This window comes from Syngnathus typhle, linkage group LG5 (genome assembly GCF_033458585.1).
Source record: "Syngnathus typhle isolate RoL2023-S1 ecotype Sweden linkage group LG5, RoL_Styp_1.0, whole genome shotgun sequence".
Classification (NCBI taxonomy): domain Eukaryota; kingdom Metazoa; phylum Chordata; class Actinopteri; order Syngnathiformes; family Syngnathidae; genus Syngnathus; species Syngnathus typhle.
The window spans coordinates 9,604,916-9,625,161 of NC_083742.1; the positions used below are offsets into that span (position 1 = coordinate 9,604,916).

The following is a 20,246-nucleotide window of genomic DNA, read 5'->3' on the forward strand; positions in this document are numbered from 1 at the left end:
AACCCAATGTCCTTGTCTGGCCTCTAACAGAGTGAAACGTATAAGCCTGCTGTCAGTTTTGAAATCTGAGCTGTTGACAAGGATTTGTGCATGACTACCTCATTTCACCCTTCCTGTCGCAATTATGAAACTGAATAAATATTTGTCACGTTATTGTTATTTAATGTTTTAAATTCAGTACTCTGAATAAGGCCATTGGTTCAATGTGATCAGGAGAAAGACATTGTTTATTCATCAAACCAGTCAACTTTGGTCAATTAGCAACTTTAACATTTTGAGAATGCACATATGACAATGACAACAAAGAGTGTATGGTCTGTACGAAATAAATAGCACATTGCTCATTTACAGCTGGGCTTGGGAAAAGGGTTAATCTTCATATTAAAATGGCACACAGATAAGTTGTGAAACTTGTGAACTCACTAATTGCTCAACCAAAAAGTTCTCCTTTTTAAATAAAGCTTCTCATTTTTAATATGTACCTTCAAGAGCCTGTTATAGTTAAATAAATAGAATGCTTTCCATTTTTAACATGCACATCCAATTTGCCTCGGAAAATTATTTACATTTCACTGATCTTACTAGTTCACCATATTCTCCACCTTTTTTTTTCTTAGTCGTCTAAACGCTTCTTCCTCTCCACAAACTCTCAAACACACAAATGTACAGTCACGCTCGCAGACATGCTGCACCTATTTACTATTAACACAATATCTAGTACCTATCCATAGTGATCAAAATGCTAGCGGTAAACCATGTAGTGTTAAGAAGAAACAATCCAAACACCACATCTTAACCGAGGGGGATGAACTCGAAATGTTTTGTTCACAATTGATCATGCACTGTATAAATTCACGCTGTTATTTGGTTTGGGAGTGTATCAGCGGCTTTAACATCTACTCGTGAACCAAGGAAAGAGTAATGTGGATCTCCTGTTAGGGATGAGCGATCCTACTGAATGGTTTCTAAGAATTAACAAGTCTTGTTTTCTTCACTGTCCTACAAGTGGTTTTGCAATCTTGGAGTAAGCGTCCACGCATAACCGGGAGCAAGCCAAAGCAGGCGTTTTCTTCTGTCGTATCCGTGCTTGTCTACAAACTCCCGAACGGCAGGCTTTAGGTAGAGATGCGCAGTTTGTTCTGTGCTGTTTTTTCCCCCTCATCCTTTCTTTGTCGTTTCATGAAGCAAAATAGGAGTTTTGCATGGAGTACAGGCGGTCGATTGGATTCCCCACACGGGCCTGCATGGAGTTGACTTCTGATGATGCCATGAAGCAGTCACTTAGGCTGGTTAACGACGTGTCACTGTCGATGTCGTGGAATGCAGAATCGTTACCTGTGTGGAATAAAGAACCAAATCTGTCAGAAGCAGAGGGATGAAAAGCAACAAATGCACAAATCACTGTAATCTTGCGACTGATGGTAGCGTTGGGAAATTAGAATGACTAATTGTCACTATGAGGAATTGTGTTTTTGTGTCATCACAATTGTGAAAACTGTTTCCTCAGATATCATCAAAGCTCACTTTTTGCGGCCCTCGCTGGGACAATTGTGCTCTGTGAGGGCGCATGTAAACAAGGGGCTTCCTCCTAAAAGATCCGGCTAATAGCAACTGTTTACGCCTTTCATAAAACCTCAACATGTTATTTCTCTAAAGGGAATAGTTAACTTTATTACACTCTGGATCTTAATGATAGTGCACAAAATGGGGACAGTGTTTCGAGACATATCTTTTAATGCCTTGCCAATATTGTTCTTTTCCCCAAACCAAAGGAGAGTGATGAGACCGGGGATTTCGGTTCTTACTATCAAGAAGAACTAAATGGAGGCAAATTATAAAGAAGTTATGAACTTGAGCAAATGGTCCCTCTGGGCTTTGTTGAGGACATCACTCTGAAAAGTGTTATTCCGGGAACATCCTGTGGATTGAAACTTGATTGACTGATATTTTCCCTCTCCTCTCGTTTGCAATTTAATGTTTTAGCAAAATCTGCGAGGAGTTGCGCTCGCTTCCTGATGTGCTGGCAGATAGGACCCCCAGTCACCCACGCTGACCGAGCACATGTTTCTAACCGCCAACATCATCAGCAACGGGATGTCTCAAAACTTGGGGGCAGAGATCTTGAAACCACATGATCCCCCAAACACAAACGCGTATCTTATCTCATGTGGGAGGAGAAGCTGCTGGCACTTAAATCAGGTTGCTGTGGCTTGAAAATATGTTCCACGCTGGGGAGCTATGAGATTGATCAATGGGGGTGGGGGCAGACAAGTAAGCGGGGGTTACTGGATGCTCACCATATGGGTTCATGTGGTCCCCGGGCATTTGTGGGGGGGTAAGCCCCTGTTGGAATGGGTCTGTGCTGTAGCCATTCTGATCCATGGCAACCAGCTGCTGCTGTGGCGGTGGGAGAGGTGTGAAGGAGCTCATCATCCCCTCCATTCGATTTGACATTACTTCTGCAAGAAAGTGAGCGCATGGGAGGACAAGTTTGCACAATGAACAAATGTTGGATTGTTTGAAGATAAATCTCCATGCAGTCACCTGTGTATGTAATTTCTTGTGTCTTTGAAAAGGCACGCATTAGAATATTCTTTTTCTCTAATTTAAAATTCCAATTACTTATTGGTGTACATTACACTTTGATTTTATTGTTTCATTTTTTGGTATAAACCATGGGGTAGTATTCTATTTATTTGTAATTACTTTATTATTTCCTAAATTACTGATAGTCATTTTCTGTCAGACAATATGATATGATAAGCCATTAACCCACAACAGAGGACTTTTGTATTGTCAGGAAAAAAAGATCCATTCCAACCCACACGCACGCACACAGACAAACACACACAAACATATATTGAGATTTTGCGAACACAAAATGTATTGATCATTTTTATTATATAGGTGATAATGATTGGAGGTGTCGAATTTTGTAATGATTTATTTAGCCATTCAAGTAAGACTAATGGGGAAAAAAAAGGGCAGTTCTTGTGAGGTAGCCACAAGCTCCAAATAGCAAACTGGCGTGCATGCCTTTGTTGGTATTACCTTGGAAACCTCCTGAAACGCACTCGGCTACAGTCCTATTGCCAGTTCCTTTGACAAACACTGCTCTGAGCAAAGTGACTGATGAAGACCCAGCTCTGGGGCTACTTCCAAGGCAATCCCAACCGCTTGCACAATTCTATCTGTCCACAAACTCTTCAAAAATAACTTTTAAATTACTTTTGGTGTGTTTTCGTTCACACATTTGATATATTTTTTAATCTGGGCAAAATGTGTATTTAACTGTTATATTTTTTTGCTTGAGAGAATTACAACTAATTGTGAACAATAAAGAAGCATAAGGGGAAGATCATTTTAGATTCAGTCTTTCAATGATATTTTAGTGCTACTCTAGTACTTTTCTTTTATATGCTCATCATGGCTTTATGTTCACGTAAAACACATGCTGCATGTAATATCTTTGCCACGGGGATATGATTAAAATGTAAAATGTAGTGGAAAGTGAATATGTGTAGGTATATATTTTTTCATCATCAAAACTTAAAGTGACACGCTTAAGTGTGTTGCTGATTTTGTACTATTAAAGAGAATAACAAAATCTTCTATATTTTTTAAAGGAGGAAGATTTTTCTCGTTTTTTTTGTGGATTTTAGAAGATTCTTGAAGATATCTTTGTTTTTAAAGATCTTTTCTTGTTGACTCATACTGTTCTGTCATACTGTAGAATGAAATAAAAGAGTAGAGCATCAGCTGAGAGTGAAAGCTCCTTGTGTGTACTCAGTCACTACCTTGCCCAAGTCTCTGGGAATTCTGTTGTTCTTGTTGTTGCTGCTGTCTTCTGGCCAACTTCTTCATCTAAACGAAAGAGTCAAAGTTGAGAGGAACTCCCAAAACTAACATGCGCTCTTTAATTTAGAAAGGATGCTTCAGGCTCTTCACCCTCGCGTGAACTGCATGAAATCTGTATCGGAGTGCATTTCATTGTCAAGAATCAAAGGATTTTACAAGATAGTCATCAGCCTGAGGGAGGGCGTAGACATTTAGTGCATCAGTGTGCTAGATTTGCAACTTGAAGTGATATTTCTTTTCGTTTTGCAGTCGTGAAAGGAATGCAGTGATAACTTTAACACACATACTTTTGGTGATTTATTCACTGGGCTCTTTCTGTTAATTCAAGATGGAAAAGGGCTGTCCGTTACGTACGCAAATTGTCTAGTTTCTCCCACCTTAGCTCTCTGGTTCTGGAACCACACCTGGACCACCCGAACACTGAGCCCTGTCTCTGCAGCCAACGTCTCCCTCACCTGAAGACAATAATTTTAAGCACCATGAACAACGTATAAACATACAGCATCATGCTATAAAACAGGGATGTTCCAGCGTTTGCTTTGTTTTTTAGGGACCTTGGAAATGCCGCTTTTTGTCGCTGGCCACGTCGAACCTTTCGAGGCACATCTATTGCAATATGTTTATTATATCAGCTTCAAAACTCAATTGGTTCAAATGAAACTTCAAATGTACTGCAGCTTATTTGACTGTATATTAAGCCAAACATGTTCAAAATGAATGAGTAAATGTCGATGTGATCAAAAATGCATTCCCAACATTATTTATTGCAGCCTCATACGTACCTTCCTGCAAGGTTTTGAGGATACCTCAAAGGATGCCTTGAAGGCTCGTCTCTGCTGAGTAGTCAAAATGGTCCGTGGTCTTTTAGGTCTCCTGGGATCCTTGCTGTCATCCCCTTTTCCCTGGCCTCCCATGCCTCCTTTCTCAGGCTTGATGTCCAATTCCTCATCGTCACTTTTTTCTGCAAGAGTTTGCATCATCAGTACGTTTGAACTAACTACACCCTTTTGTCTGTGACAGGCTACTGATGAATATACATTTATTCTTCGCTCTTCCAGAAGACTCACACACCACAAATGCATATTCAACGGACAGGCATGTGTTTTGAATATGGTTATCAATTAGTTTCAAACGAAAACTTTTCACATGCATGATTGCATTCACAGACATCTACAGCGTGCGCTTGGAGTGCACAGTGAAGTATGTCCATTTATCATTAGACTGGACACTGTGTCACTTGTAACATATTGCCCTCAGCTTTAGCTGATTTGCACCGAATCAATCTCTGATAAGAATACTATGTTAAGTTTAACAAAGGTAGTGCTCGGACACATGGAGAATGCATCTTCGACAATGAAGCATAAGAAAGAGCGAACTTAGAGTGACGTATATTTTTATTGTCAGGAGCAGGATATTAGACCAAAAGAAAATAAGTGCAAACTACATTAAAAAAACTAAAAAAGAAAAGTAAAACTCCGTGAAGGAGAAAATAGCAATGACATTGTACCACTGTTGTGAAATTTAAATTAATTTTAAAAGCCAATTTACATAGAAAAAATAAAACTCATCCAATGCACCAAAACAGAAACATTTTCGACTTTATTTGATGCACTAACATCAGAACAGCCGCATGTCGACTTAAGTTTCAGGGGCAGCTGCTCTGAGAAAATGGGTGTGTGATTATTCTGCAGGAGCGGTACGGGGTAGCCCCTCACACAATGACGTCACACAGTGAGGACCCAGTTGTTTTCATGGACTGGGCTGGTGTTTAGAGCAGAGGAATGAGCAGATATGTAGATTTGCGTTTCTTTATGGTGAGGTATTACCATTCTAACATGGCTAAAAGCTAATACAAAAAAATCTTTAGCATTATATAACTCCTTTAAAGTGAACGAATCTAACCTGAGTATGAATAAAACATTTTTTGGAGAGGCAAACATGATTTCTTAGTGTCTGGTTCTGATGTGTAAATACATTTGTCTATTGCAAATATATATTCTGTCTAGCACAGACTAAGGTTAACCTCTGTTCATGTCAACATTTTCTCCATCTTGAAATTTGGAGACATGCACAAAAGCCTGTGCGATACTCTGGGACGCGAGCGAACAAGGATGAGGCAGAGCAAATATTCCCACAAGTTGACAAAAGTTGACATAGGCACAGATGTATTTGACAAATTCCCTGCTTTTGTGCGTGTTTAAATGTGAGCCAGATGGTAGTGAACAGTGAGACTTGGCGACCTGCCTCATTGTGTGAGGAGGCTATAGGCGAGGAACACTCGAGCCGATAAGAGCGGAGATGCAGGCGTTGTGCAGAAAGGCCCCAAATCCCTTTGTCACTCACCATGATACAGTGATTTAATTCTTTCCAGCACCACAGCCTACCCACGCATGGATAGCTATTAGAACAGAGGGGCTTGGCTGAGTCCTGGATCCACTTCCTACTGTATCATAAACTTGTGCTCCCTGCTCGAATTAGAAAGCTACCAAAACAACAGATCAAGTATAGTTGTAAGCTTTTACAGCAAGTGATGTCTGCCGAATTGCAGCCGTTTAAGGATAAATCATGGTTTCGTTGTTATCTTTTCGATACGCTCACGGACCACATCTTTAGCTACACCTGCACAATCCAGTATAAGAGCTGATGAATTGGATTAATTAGAGATAAGGAATTAAAACATGTTATATTGCAGGCAACCCAAAGATTGGAAACACCACTCAGCAGTGCAGTTTGACACCACTTCAAAATATAACTAGCGATCAGATAAATAAATTAATATCACTGGCAAGACAGCGGGGTGACTGTTCAGAGGTGCAGAAATCAATTACAGCTTCGGCCTTCCTGTGTGGACTTTGGATGTTTTCTGTGAGGGTTTCCTTCGCCTGCTCCGGTTTCACACCACAACTTCAAAACAAAGACTGACCACTCCAAATTGTGTCTCGGTGTGATTGTGAGTGGTTGTTTGTCTATGTGTGCCCTGCAATTGGCTGGCGACCAGATCAGGGTGTACCCTGCCTAGTGCCCAAAGACTGCTGCGTACTCCAGTACGCTGGCCACCCTCGTGGGGATAAGCGGTTCTGATGAATGAATGCATATTGCTGCCCAGTAAATGTCAAGTACCAATAAAAACAACCTGCACCTATAATGAAAAAAGTACAATAAAATGCTACTTAAAAAAATGATGATTGTGTGAAGTCGACACACATTTTTACAGTGTACAAAAGTAAACATAACACATTAGATTGTGTGTTATACTTGATGGTAGAAGATGTGCACGTATGCTTAAAATTGTAGTCAGTGTGTGTGTGTGTGTGTGTGTGTATAGCATGTGAACACCACTTGACTCCAGTTAGGACCTCAGAGCTAGCTGTCACTGCAATGGCACCGCACGCATAAAACCCAACACCTTGGTGTCATGTGATGGTCGCACCTCAGTACTGTTCTCACTCTGCTGTGAAAGGGCGCACAGGGCTCACCTGAGTCTGAGTCATCTGGGCTGACTGAGCTGAGTAAGTCCTTCTCCCTCTCATAGTCGACCTTGCACAGCAGCTGACCCTCCTTCAGGACAAACTCGTCGCCTTTTCTCAGCTGGCGGTCGCACACGCAGCAGCAGAAGCAGTTCAGGTGGTAGACACACTCCAGAGCTCGCATCACAAACTCTGTCGGGGCAATCTTCTCCATGCACCCGCTGCACTTGGTTGCAAACAACCTAGAGATGAAAAGAAGCATTTGTTTTTCTCCAAAATTATAGTTTTACAGAAAAGTTTGAAAAATATATAACAGAGGTAAGTATTGTATCACCATATGTACTTCAAGGACTAGTGGTAATTGCTAACCTACTTGTTGCATGGGTGTAGATTTGGAGAAGATTGGTTAGTTTTTACCCACCATTGGGTTAATTAATTTTGACCCATCAGATTGGGTTGATAATTGGATTGGCCCAGGCTGAATTAGCTGAAGATGGTCATCATCTTGGCCAGTTTTGTTGTGTACTGAAGTTGAAATCAATTAAATGTAACATTCTTGGGAGATGTTTGCAGCTAGATGGCCATTGATGTTGGATGCATCAGTTAGCATATCAGAGTCCATGATTCATTACTGACTGCTGAGTGTCATATCTTATCTAACAATCTGACATCATGCCTCCGTGCTGCAACACCGCTTGGGTCGTCTGTCCAATACCGTCGTCTTCTTTTGTGATCATTCAGCAAAATGCTTGGATTGTTTCATTGGTGACTTTGAGTCATTTAATTTGTGCTTGTATGTTCAGAAGAAGCCATATAGAAATGAAGCAAGGAGGCATCGAGCGTGGTTGATGTTGTCCAGCCGTAAAGCTGGATTTATTGGCAGCGTCTTTGTTTGTCCGGGTGAGGAAGACAGCTGGCAGCCGCCTATCTATTTGTGGTGAGCATCCATTTCATTGTGCGACGCAGGGAGGCAACGAGAGGACTATTTAACATCATGGACTGTTTCGGGGCAGGGATGAGCGATGGTGATGAATATAATGTGTAAATATGAGAAGAGGGTTTTGTCATGGTAATTGTGTTCTTGGTGCTGATTGAGTGCTGATAGGGTGTGTGTGTTTGTCCGTGTTAACACGTGTGCAAGCAGCACCCGGCAGCTGTATGCATGCTGGAAAGAAGTGTGGTTTCTATTGTTGACTGCATGCAGCTCTCTTTGAAGGTGATTGCGTCACTATTGCTCAGCGCAACCAGCTTTTTATGTTACCTTAATTACACATCAACAAGTCCAATCTACCTGCATTTGACACAACTGTGCAGTGTATAGAACATGTTTAAACGTTATTAACTTTTCAGCCTTCGCACAGCAGCAATCTAGCCCAAGCAAGGTTCAGAAAATCCTATAATCTTCCATTTATTACAATAAGTTAAGAAGATTATTATTCAACTATGGAAAAAGTGGAAAACAACGTTGGCAAGTTTCTAAAACAAGCGTCCGTCTTTTCTAAGTGAACTGGCAACGTGGACATATTGTAGCTTCTAAACAAACTACTAGGCTTGTCCATTTGATGAAAGAAAAATCAGAAAGCGCTTTTTTTTTCTTTATTTGGGAAAACAAAAAAAAGCAAAAGCTCACCCTGGCAAAACTGAATATTCAGGAACTAGTTGCACATTTTTAGAAGGATTAGTGTGTTACATGCTGGGATCAGTGGAAAGAAGTGATGAATCTCTCAAGACAAGTTCCCAGCTCTAATGTTTAGCTAATGATTGACGGCTTAGGCTAAGAAAGAGAGCAAAAAGTTGAGGAAATGACTTGTTAGCACGGTTTGGATATGTTCAGGAGTCTGCATTCACCTACAGCCGCTCTCTCAAATCTTCTCATCTAGATGAAAACATTCTCATTCAGCCCCCGTTCCTTTCTTCTCTTCCGTGCACCGAGTCTAATCTTGTAAGCCATTATTTTTCTATTTCCCCTCTCTGTCACTTTGCATTATTTTTGCTGCTGTAATTCCTATTCGTCCCTTCTGGAATCTTCCTGTCCTGCTTTGTCCTCGACTCTAATCCGGACTTTCTGCCTGTTTTCAGCCCCTGGTCCCCATTCTCTGCGGGGTTCAGATGGAATAGCCATGCATGACGCCCCTTCTATGGCAACCACACCTCCACAGGAAGGCAACGGCGACTTTTCGGATGGGCAGAGAGGGCCTTTGAGAATCTGGCAGCAGAAGTAAATCCTTCTCTAAGGAACAAGGAGAATTAGCAGGGAGCAGTGGACTAGGGATTTAACCCTACCCCTCTCCTTTGAAAGGCACAGTCAGGCCCACTCCTGCGGCTCGCCACAATCAAACAGAAGAGGAGTGGGGAGGTGGCAGTGGGGAGAGGAGAACACAAACTCCCTGAATGACACAAGCAGTGGATTGTGGAGGAGCCTAATCCCACTTTAATACCTTTCCAAGTTCAGCTGCTAAAGAATGCTCTTTAAAACAACACCGCTGTGTGAGCAGTGAAGGTTGACCAGGGGGAGGCACGCCATTCAACCTCCCCAACATTACCTGATTAGTGGTTTGAGGTCCGGGGCCACTGGGCCAACGTGCCAGCGGGAGGCAGGCCAGAGGACATAAAAAATGATTTCATGTCGACAAGAAGCAGATCTGTGGTAACATTACGAGAGTCAAAATCTATACTGGGACGTCCCGCTTCAAAAAAAGAAGCCCAGAGCAGCCTATCTAGATGTATGGCTATGGTAATTTTTTTAGTAGTTGACAGATTCTTTTTTTATGTTATTAAATTAATACATGGATGGCAGAACATTTGCTCTGGCTTTGACCCTGGTGAGGATTAATGGTTCATAGAATGGATGGATGGATGGATGGATGGATGGATGGATGGATGGGTGGATGGATGGATGGATGGATGGATGGATGGATGGATGGATGGATGGATGGATGGATGGATGGATGGATGGATGGATGGATGGATGGATGGATGGATGGATGGATGGATGGATGTCTATGTCACAACAATACCTAATATATTTAAAAAGTTTGGGAAATTCTATCCTAAAACACTTGGCTATCTTCTTAGTAATAAAGACACGGGTGATACTATTGCAAAAAAACTCTTTTTAGTGATGGAAAAAGTGCAGGTATATATTTATTTCCTGGCTATTTCCAAGCTGTATATTTTCACGCTGTATATTTCCAACCTGTTAGTCAAGTGGCAAGGAAGGCAAGCAGTAGTGACAAGCTCCAAAAAGTTGTCGTTTTTTGTCTGGCGTGGTGTCATTTCCAACCTCTACATGAACCGCTGGCTGACCTTGTGGACGTGCAGCTGCCTGTGTAACATGACTCCAATTGTCGCAGCCAGGACCACCAGCATCAACAATTCCCATCCTGCCTTTCGCTTTCCACCTCCCTTTCCACACCTGAGCGCACAGATCAAGGGATGAGCGCCTCCTCTGTGGATCAATAGCCGCATCTCAAGCAGAGAGCTGTCAATATTTACCTAGGCCTCCCCGACGGACTCATATATGAAAGAAAAAGGGCCTATCTCAGCACAGAGCTCTCTCCCAGAGGACTCATCACGTCCTTCTTTTTAATCCTGTGTCCACATACCTGTAATCCCTTGTCTGTTCTTTCTCAATTTAGCTGTGATTGGGTTCATCGACTCTGACAGATTATCACACTGGTGGTAAAGCGGTGTTTTTCGGAAATATAAAAAGACACAGCCAAGAGTAAAAAGTATTATATAGAAGACAAGGACAACAGGGAGCAGCACTTATTTTGTCTGATGAACACTTCAGGCTGGCCAAGTACAGCTGAGAGACTTCAGCATCTTCTTCTTTCCCCTTTTACAGGCACTCTGGAGAACTATGCGCTATCCCTTTGAACAGATTATAGGCAACTTAAAGTGTGACAACATCTTAAGCTCTCACCGCATGCTGCCAATGATTTCCCTTCCACAGACATTACATTTAATGCTTCTGCTGCAGTGATAAACATCGGGAGGACTGGGCAGGATGAAAGAAAGTACTGAGAAGCCTAAGGGAGAAGGGGTGGGGGGGTGATGAATTGATCATGCCACATTTAGCAACACGTGCGACACACTCAGATTTTGCTGACCAGTACTCTGAGTAATACCATAACAGTTTCGGGAACAATACACCTCAGCCTCTTATGTCAGCGACTCTCATCCGAGCCTGAGGGGATAAGGATTATCTCAGCAGCAGCTGTAAACTATTACTTTTAAGATTGTTTTGGCTAGGCAACCTGCGGCCACGCCAATCATGTGAGGGTGTGACATGATGACTGTGTGACGGGTCAGAAGAAGGTCTCGGGACAGGATGGGTGACACGCCATCAGAGGTCCCTTTACATTTCCTTTTTCCCTCCAATTTGCTGATGCTAAATCTTGGAAAGGTTTACAGTTTATTTTTGATTAACTGCATTTTTAGGCATGAAAAATCATTTGAACATTTGAAAAGTGCTGTGATTATTTTCAACATAAAAATAGATATGTTAAAATGTTGCATTTACAAGTGTTGACATTTAATAATTGCATGATGATTTACATACAAAACAAAAGAAAGAAAGAAGGAAAGAAAGACCTTCAATCCTCATGAATGCAGTGCCCCCCCCCCCCCCCCTCAAAAATATTTTCAGTGTAGAATATTGCAATGGCTGACCTTGTTTTATATTATCAGCATTTCTCTTTGGACTATAGATTCATGGAGAGTAATGAAGCCAAATAAAAAGTGCCATCCTCCTGCTCCCAAGGGCTAGCTCCAGTCAGCTCTAAAAGCTGCTTAATCACCATCCCATGCTTACAACATTAGCATAATAATGGCCTTTAAATTGAGCCTCTTTGTTTTTTAATTAAACTCCCAGCAGGTAAAAGTAAAACACATTAACCAGAGATGTGTACACCGTTAATGGCCCAACGGTGCCTTCTTCATCACCCGGCTCTGGCCACGGGGTTCTGCTCGTTCCCCTCCCTGGAGCACAGCCCCGGCTGCCTCCAAAGCTCACCGGGGAGGAATGAGACGACCTGATTGCACTTGGCATGGCGAAGATAATAGCGGAGACGTGTCGGAAGTGTCGGTGCACGCGTCCGCACCTGCCTTACTTCGAAGAGGGCGAACACTTAGGGGAAAAGCTGCTCAACGGATCTTAACGGAATCTGTGAAAACACACGGCTAACAGTTAGTTTGGAGCTAAGTGTTTTCCAGGATCATCTATCCCGCAAGTCTGATAGTGTGAAAATAAATATGGCCGCTTTAATTCTATGGCAGCATGAGCTCCCAAATTGAGGAATGTGCAGCTCCTGAGACGAGTCTTCGGCCAAACAGACATCTCAGTCTGATATCTGTGCATGGATACTGCAACTGGACAGCTGCACAAAGAAATCCTAAACCTCAATTCATTATTCAAATGATGTCACTTTGGCCAGCGCACATTTTAGATTACGCAAAGCCCTAAAGCTTGCATGTAACAGGGTATGTTACTATGTCAAGTGTCTTATGCCTTGCAAGTTGAGCATGCATACGATAATGTTACACACGGGTCTGTGCGCGGCTCCGAAAGCGAATTGTCTTGCAGCATCAAGTGAGCGGCTGCTTCGCATTCACATGTATCCACTAATGAGTCTGAGGGGGAAAATAGGATCCCTCTCTTCTCTTTCTCCCTGCTCCCTCTCTGAGGGTGGAAATAATCCTCCTCCCAGCCACACAGGTAGAACAAAGCTGACAGAGTGAAAGGGACAGTGTACTGGGCAGCAGAGGAGGCTAAGTACACATCTAAATACAAGAGTAAGCAGACAGGCACATAGGATGCTGTTTGGACAGCTGCTGTTCCTGAGTTTCCGAAATGTGTGTAACATCACATTTTTTCCACCTCCATTGAAGAAAAGGGATTGCGGTAATGGAATAATAATGAATTTTCACTGTAAAGATTTACAAAAACACAAAATTATCCCTCTGCGCAAATTAAACTAAATTACTATTAATAATAATAATAATAATAATAATAATAATAATAATAATAATAATAATAATAATAATAATAATAATAATAATAATAATAATAATAATAATATATGGGTGAATAACAATAATGATAATAATTGATGGGTGGATAATAATAATAATAATGATAATAATAATAATAATGACAAGAATTTAAGAATAATATGAACATGACCAAGAATATGTATAAATATGTCAAAGGATTATTGTATTATATTTCTGACTACATGCGCAAGGAACAATGATGCATTTTGCAACCATTATGTTTCTGTTTGTCCTCTTCCAAACTAATCTGCATCAGATAACAATTGAAGGCTTGGCCTGGTTGACGAGCCACTGGGAGCAATTGCAGCTTCTGAAAGAGCTGGGAGAGCACAGAGTGATGGCTACAATAAGGCTAATGGCTATCACATGTTATAGAGCTCCAACTGACTATAACTGCACACAGAAACACGGTTCCCCCTTGTGCAACTTTCTGCAAATTCGGCCTTTACAACACAAGCGAGGCACTGATTTATCAGCGAGTTTGTTTTGATACTGTAGTTTGCAGTGCTATTGGTCTGCCTTATATGAGAGCTTCTTTAATATTTTGGCCACACCAGGACCTTTAAATACATGTACTGTGCAAAAGAAATCTTAGTCATAAAATATAAACTGGAATTGTTTTAGTGTCATGAACTACCAGACAGTATTTTAATTGTATGAACGTACTTGTTGAAATGTTCAAATGACTAGTCTTGACATGTATAATTGATACTTTCCTGATTAAACAATTATGATTTCATGTCTAATAAAGTCAAATTTAGTTCACTTACATTATTTTTTAATCTATTAAGCAAAAGAAAAAAGAAAGAAGAAAGAAACCCACACATTCTATATTGTTTATGAAAATAAACTTGCCAATCCAGTGCTGGAATGGTTAAAAAACAACATTTGGATTGGAGGGCTTTATAATTACTATTGACCCGGAGGTTCTGTGTATAAGAAATAAAACAAACAGTAATATGAGGTGTTCTAAAGCACAAGTCTACAAATATGCAAAGACAGGGTCTGGTGGAGAGCATCGCGCTTTGGCTTCTTTTCTTCGCTCCTAATCTGGGGTTCTACACAATATTAAGACGGCTTTGGAGCCACTTGTGACCCAGCTGTGCACTAATGAAAAATTCCACAGTACTGCGCAGAGGCCAATGGAGCTTGACCCCTTTCCACCACGAACCAAGCAATGTCCATCTTGAGGAGTTTACCAGTGCTGGAAGATACTGGATTAATAGGTATCAAAGAAGAATGGGAGACAATCTGGGAAAGGCTGTGAAAAGCCCCTGTGCGTTCCCTCTCTTTTCTTTCTCTGCAATCTTGTGTTCTTCTGGCGTATTGGCAGAAAGTAAAGAGTTTGACCAGGTCTTAAGGGGCTGAGATGATCAGGAGATCATTGTGATGGATGTAGAGTGTATGACGGAGCTCTGTTTACTTAACAAAGATTCAGTCTAAGACCAAAATTAGTTTGAAGAGAGAGAATGTGAGGCAACCAGGAATTAGATGTTTTTTCACAAGATCAGTGTTTGTATGCGTGTGATGGCACTGCCCTTCATCCTACACAGCCTCATATATGACGGAGAAGTGTACTGACTGCAGAAATATTTTACAGGGAGGCGCCACGAAGGATGGACTCCAACCACAGAGTCCACCCCCATTGACAAGTAAACGTTTTAATGGGAGACAATCTGGGACAATCTTATCAAATATTTATTTATTTATTTATTTATTTATTTATTTATTTATTTATTTATTTATTTATTTATTTATTTATTTATTTATTTATTTATTTATTTATTTATTTATTTATTTATTTAAAAATGTGAAGACATGTCTGTGTTTTTTTTTTTTTTTTATCGGGACTGGTCCTACTCATCTTTGCAACATTGTAATGCAAAATGATTTATTCGAAAAATTACATTTGTGTGCATATTGACCAATAAAATAAATTGCTCACATTTGCTACAGTACGGCATAGCATAGTTTAGCATAGCATATTAAAATATAAAAAATAATAATAAACAAATTAATAATAATAAACAATAATAAAATTGTTTACTTTAATACAGGGAAACAAATTGCTAAATTTGGACATTTGAAAGATGAACATGAGCTGTATCTATTGCAGAACTGATGAATAAACTTGATAAAACACCAACATCAAATTCAGTTCTAATTATACTAAATACTTTAAGCATCAAAATCACTACTCACCAATCTGGTCACACACTCTAAAAGGCATCCTATAACCGCCTTTAAGGAATTCAATTTATATTAAAAGTTACAAGTTGCAAGCATAGGCTGGAGAAAATGAAAAAGGGATCGCAAATGAAAAATAAACAGTTGTTGAAAGACAGGATGCTTTAAGACCTCGGGGCTGGGGATTAACATTCAGATTAGCATTCAATTAATATGTTTGAATTTCTGATCAGCAATCCTCTTCAAAGCACAAAATCCCAAGATTAGCATGTGTTATGCTAAAAGTCTGTGGGCTTTTTTGTCAGAACATAGCTACACTAGCCAAACAAATATGTCTGAAGAGCTGACGTGGATGTATGGCTGTAACCATGACCACCGAATAGTAGTTTGGAGCCTTGGAGAAGGGTGCAGTGCTGGAATGTTTCAAAGAGACAGAGGGGTGCGTATACACACACACTCACACACAGACAACCAAAAACCTGCTGTTTCACTAAAGAGTATCAGCCACAATATTAAGACCACCTACAAGGTCCAGAGGTCTTTGGGTCGAGAGATGCAAAGGTTATTCTCCATCATTATGTGTTTTTTTGATATGCACATGATCTAATTGTGACCCAATACATGAAGCGTACAACATCCAACTGCAAATGAGGCATATTATATATTACTAATATAAGTGCAGTATATGCAAAGAGATGAATTTAGCACAATGGGATTTTTCAAATCAGAGGCAAATTGTGTTGAGTGTTCATTTTTTAAAGCCTTTGAAAGGCAGATGCAAACCAGGTGAAAAGTTGTGTCAAAGTAGCGTAACAAAAATAAGAGGCGGCGGGGAGAATTTAGAGCTGTAATCATTCATGAAATGAGAATTGTGAAAAGATGTCATCTGTTCAGCAAAGCAATCTCGGAGCTTCTGAATGATCTAAGGGCTGACATTGAGACAGTCACGAGGAGTCATGCCATATCTACAACGACAAAACTACTGAGTCGAGTTGATGTGAAATGAGTAGAATTTCACATCAAACTGCCACACACTAAGCGAGCAAAATTAGAGAAATCAGAAAAATAAAAAGTGGCTTTCATGCACTTTCTATATTCCCCAAATTAGTACTACTTTTTTATTTAACCTATATTTACCCAGGCAAACAATTAAGAGCAAGTTCTTATTTACAACTGCGGCCTGACAACTCTAGTAATATGATTGTTTGTTTTGTCCACAAATACTTCCAATTACATAATTTGTTTCTTTGAGTTTGTGGTTCATTCCCAATTATTCCATTTAATACAGGATACAAGCTATTAGGATGTTTTGTGTGGAAAACCATTATGACGGAGGTGAAAAACCAGGCTGTGGTCTTCCTGGCCTACAGATCTCTAATAAATTCCAACCCAGGACAACCTGTTGTTTGCCTGAATATATATAAATACTGCACAGTACTTAGCACCAAAGGAAGAAAAAACAATTACATTTTAACTTTGATTATTTCACATCTGCTGTTTTGGATCACTTTAAGTATGATTGACATTTCACAATATTTCACAAGGACAACCAATGAATTGTCTCTCATCGAGATATCTACTTAAACGAGCATTGTGTTTTTTTTTTTTTTTTAGTCTTGAAGGTGAAACATCATCTCAATCAAAACAGCTCGTTTCTGTGAAACTATTTTGCTCTTCTTGCCTTCAAGTATTCAAGCATGCAGTTGGCCTTAAGCAAGACTTAGAAGTTCTCTGATGTCTACCCTGTTCTTTCTCTTGACTTTTGTTCAAATACCCGACCCTGACAGCACCACACCCCCAATCACACAAACGCACACCAAACAGAGCACCTCTCTGTCATGTGTTTGGCGGTGTGTAAAGTCTTATCTCTCCAGCTGGAAGAGAACAGGTTTGACAATATTCTCTCTCCTCCACGTGGAGCCTCGGGGCAAATAGTGGAATGGCAGAAGCATGGCACGGCACGTTTGCTCTTTCCACGAACCAACGAACAAAGTTTCTGCATGGCCCTACGGCGCTGACTTCAAGTCACCTTAGTTGTCATTGCCCGGCTCTTGAAGTGACTGCATTATGACCCTTAACACAGGCCGGGATTTTGTCATCCTGCTTTCAGATTAATGCATATGCCAAGGCTTAAAATAAGTGGCTTCACAGCTTTTTGCACCTTGTTAAAACTCATATCAACAACGACAATCTCAATTTTTTTTTAAAAAGTATACAGAAGCGCCAATTGACAATCAGCTATGATTGAACTACATGTGGAGCAAACATGTAAGAATATGGCTTTACATGCAAAGGTTTGTTGCAAAAGATTAGTTTATAATGCAAATATAGTATTGCACATGAGAAAACACATGGAAGGAGCAGACTTAAAAACTAAAACTTAAGTAGTTTGGTGTGAACAGGTTTGAGAGCCCTGACCTCAACCCCATGAAATGCCTTTAGGACTAACCCGAGAACACCATTTCCTCTAACTAACGTTTCCCTTGATGAATGGAGAAAAAAATACGACACATTAAAACTGTAGAAAAAAATATCAGGCGAGTTTTAGCTATCATGGATGCAACACTACAATCTCATCTCTTTTTCTATTTTTACTTTCTGTAGGGTAAAGGCCCGGTCTTGTAATACTTTGGTCTATATTATGTATATGAGGCATATGAGGCACAGTTTAATGCTTCAATATGAATTCTAAAGCGAGGGCAGCAGCTGTAGTTATGCATATTTGGCTATAAAGGAGGACGTTGTTCATCTCCCTGCCACTCATTGTTCATATTATTGGGCTGATATGGATCCTTATTTGTCTTCCGATGCGATAACAAAGTCTCCCGCCTTGGTGACACCCCCGTTCAGCCCTCTCAGCAAGGAAAAAGGTTTTCATTCACGCACAAATTTTACACCCTCTTTGGATCCACGTGCGTCTTTGTGTGCTGGAGAGCAGCCCATTCTCTATGGCTGTCCAAAAAAGCAGCTGTTTCTATAATGCTGTGGCAGCACTTTATGTTGCAGCATGATAAATGAAGGGGAAGGAGGAAGGCTGCAGCTGAAACACACAAGCAGAAACAATAGCATGGGCGTGTCTGTGCGTCGTAAGGCTATGTCATTTTGCTGCGCGTACACTCTCTACTAGGGCTGGGCGATTAATCGAAATTTAAATTGCGATTATGCAATGATTATTATGCGAATTATGTTGGGCTCTCTTGATCTCTAAATGTTAGAATTGAAGATAAATGATTAATGTGCAGACGATGCAGTGTGTTTGCAAGTTCCCAATGTTATGGAATTACTGTTAAAAGGACTAATAATTACTATTATTTCATTATATTCTTATTTACCTTTTAACACATTTCTATTATCGTTGTCCTTTCTAATCATATTTAAAGTGGGTTTCTAGGAATCAAGGAATTTTCCTTTCTGCAAAATGCAAGGGTACAAAGATCCAAAAACTGTCTTTTTGTCTTATTTCCTTATTTCCACATGACTTGGTATTAATATAATCCCCGAGATCCCAGGTTAGCCCAGTTTGTCCCAATACTTCTGAAGATAAAATAAAATAAATATGATAGTCCCTATTCTAGTCTTGTATGTATGCAAAGATGTAAGGCATATAATGTGTAGATGTAGCAGAATAAATTGCAAGAGCCTTGAATTCCACATCATATGTGCAAGGAATTTTTGTAGTTGACAAAAAGAATAATGTTCAGACAACATGCAGGAATAAATGCACATGGGACTATGATGATGGCTTTGAGTACAGTAGTTGTGTTTTAGTGTGGTTGAATAAATACCAAGTTTGTAGTTTAATAAGTACTAGGTTTTGTAAATCAATAATGCTAATAATAATGATTTTACTCTCAATCAAAATAAACAACTTTGTTTTGTTTTTTCCACAATCACCCAGCCCTTGTCTCTACAGGTTAAACTCCCGGAGCGCACTCATAGCTACCGATTACGAGTGTGTGTTGATGCATGTGCGGGTTAATAGATGAACACAGGCCACCAGCTTCAGTGCATACCCAAGGGAGTGAGCGGTTGAGGTGGCTGTCCTACTGGGACCCGTCGCTCCTCTGTCCTCAGGGCAGTCATCTTCCTTCCTACCACCACCCTAATGACACACCCCCTGAGGCCTGGTCACCCCCACAGGCTGCCGCTCGCCTCCCAGCTTCTCCCTTCCCGTTGTCCTACCCAGGTGCCTGTCAGAGGGGTGTCTGTCCCGCAACTGGTGTAGCTGTCCACATAAAGGCAGCAATCCCCCTCCCTCCCACCATAGCCTCCTCAAAATGGCCTCGGGCTCTCTGCCTTTCATTTTGAAGTGGCGCGAGCCAGCTCCGCAGCAGCCTGGGCCATCCGCCTGCAGCCTCCTCCATTGTTTTGCCTCAGAGAAAGACTATTATTTCAACTCAATTTACTGTGAGTAAACATTGAATGATAAGGCGGCCTGTCCAATCCCTCACACACACTCAGACACGCACATGCCCACACCACACACACTTGAGTGTTCCCTCCCTGACCGTGGGCTGTAATATACACGGCCAACAAATCACTGCTCACAGGCCCTTGCTATCACTGGCTTAAGAATGGAGCACACTAATTCACTTTCCAACATAGAGCATTGGACAGGCCTCATGTGTTTGAGAATATGGTGCCACCACCAAGTGGCATTTAAAGGGCTTGTGGCCC

The 20,246-nt window shown here is 40.8% G+C and overlaps 1 protein-coding gene across 1 annotated transcript in view; it reads right to left on the minus strand.

The window, feature by feature from the left end:
* Nucleotides 1–209: 209 nt before the first annotated feature.
* Nucleotides 210–20,246, minus strand: part of lmx1bb (LIM homeobox transcription factor 1, beta b) — a 42,558-nt gene continuing 22,521 nt past the window's right edge. The window contains exons 6-11 of the mRNA XM_061279627.1: nt 7,335–7,567; nt 4,641–4,819; nt 4,236–4,313; nt 3,798–3,864; nt 2,298–2,459; nt 210–1,335 (exon numbers count right to left, since the gene is read on the minus strand). Of these exons, the coding sequence (XP_061135611.1) occupies nt 1,178–1,335; nt 2,298–2,459; nt 3,798–3,864; nt 4,236–4,313; nt 4,641–4,819; nt 7,335–7,567 (877 nt within the window). The 3' untranslated portion in view covers nt 210–1,177. The remainder of the gene's footprint in view (nt 1,336–2,297; nt 2,460–3,797; nt 3,865–4,235; nt 4,314–4,640; nt 4,820–7,334; nt 7,568–20,246) is intronic.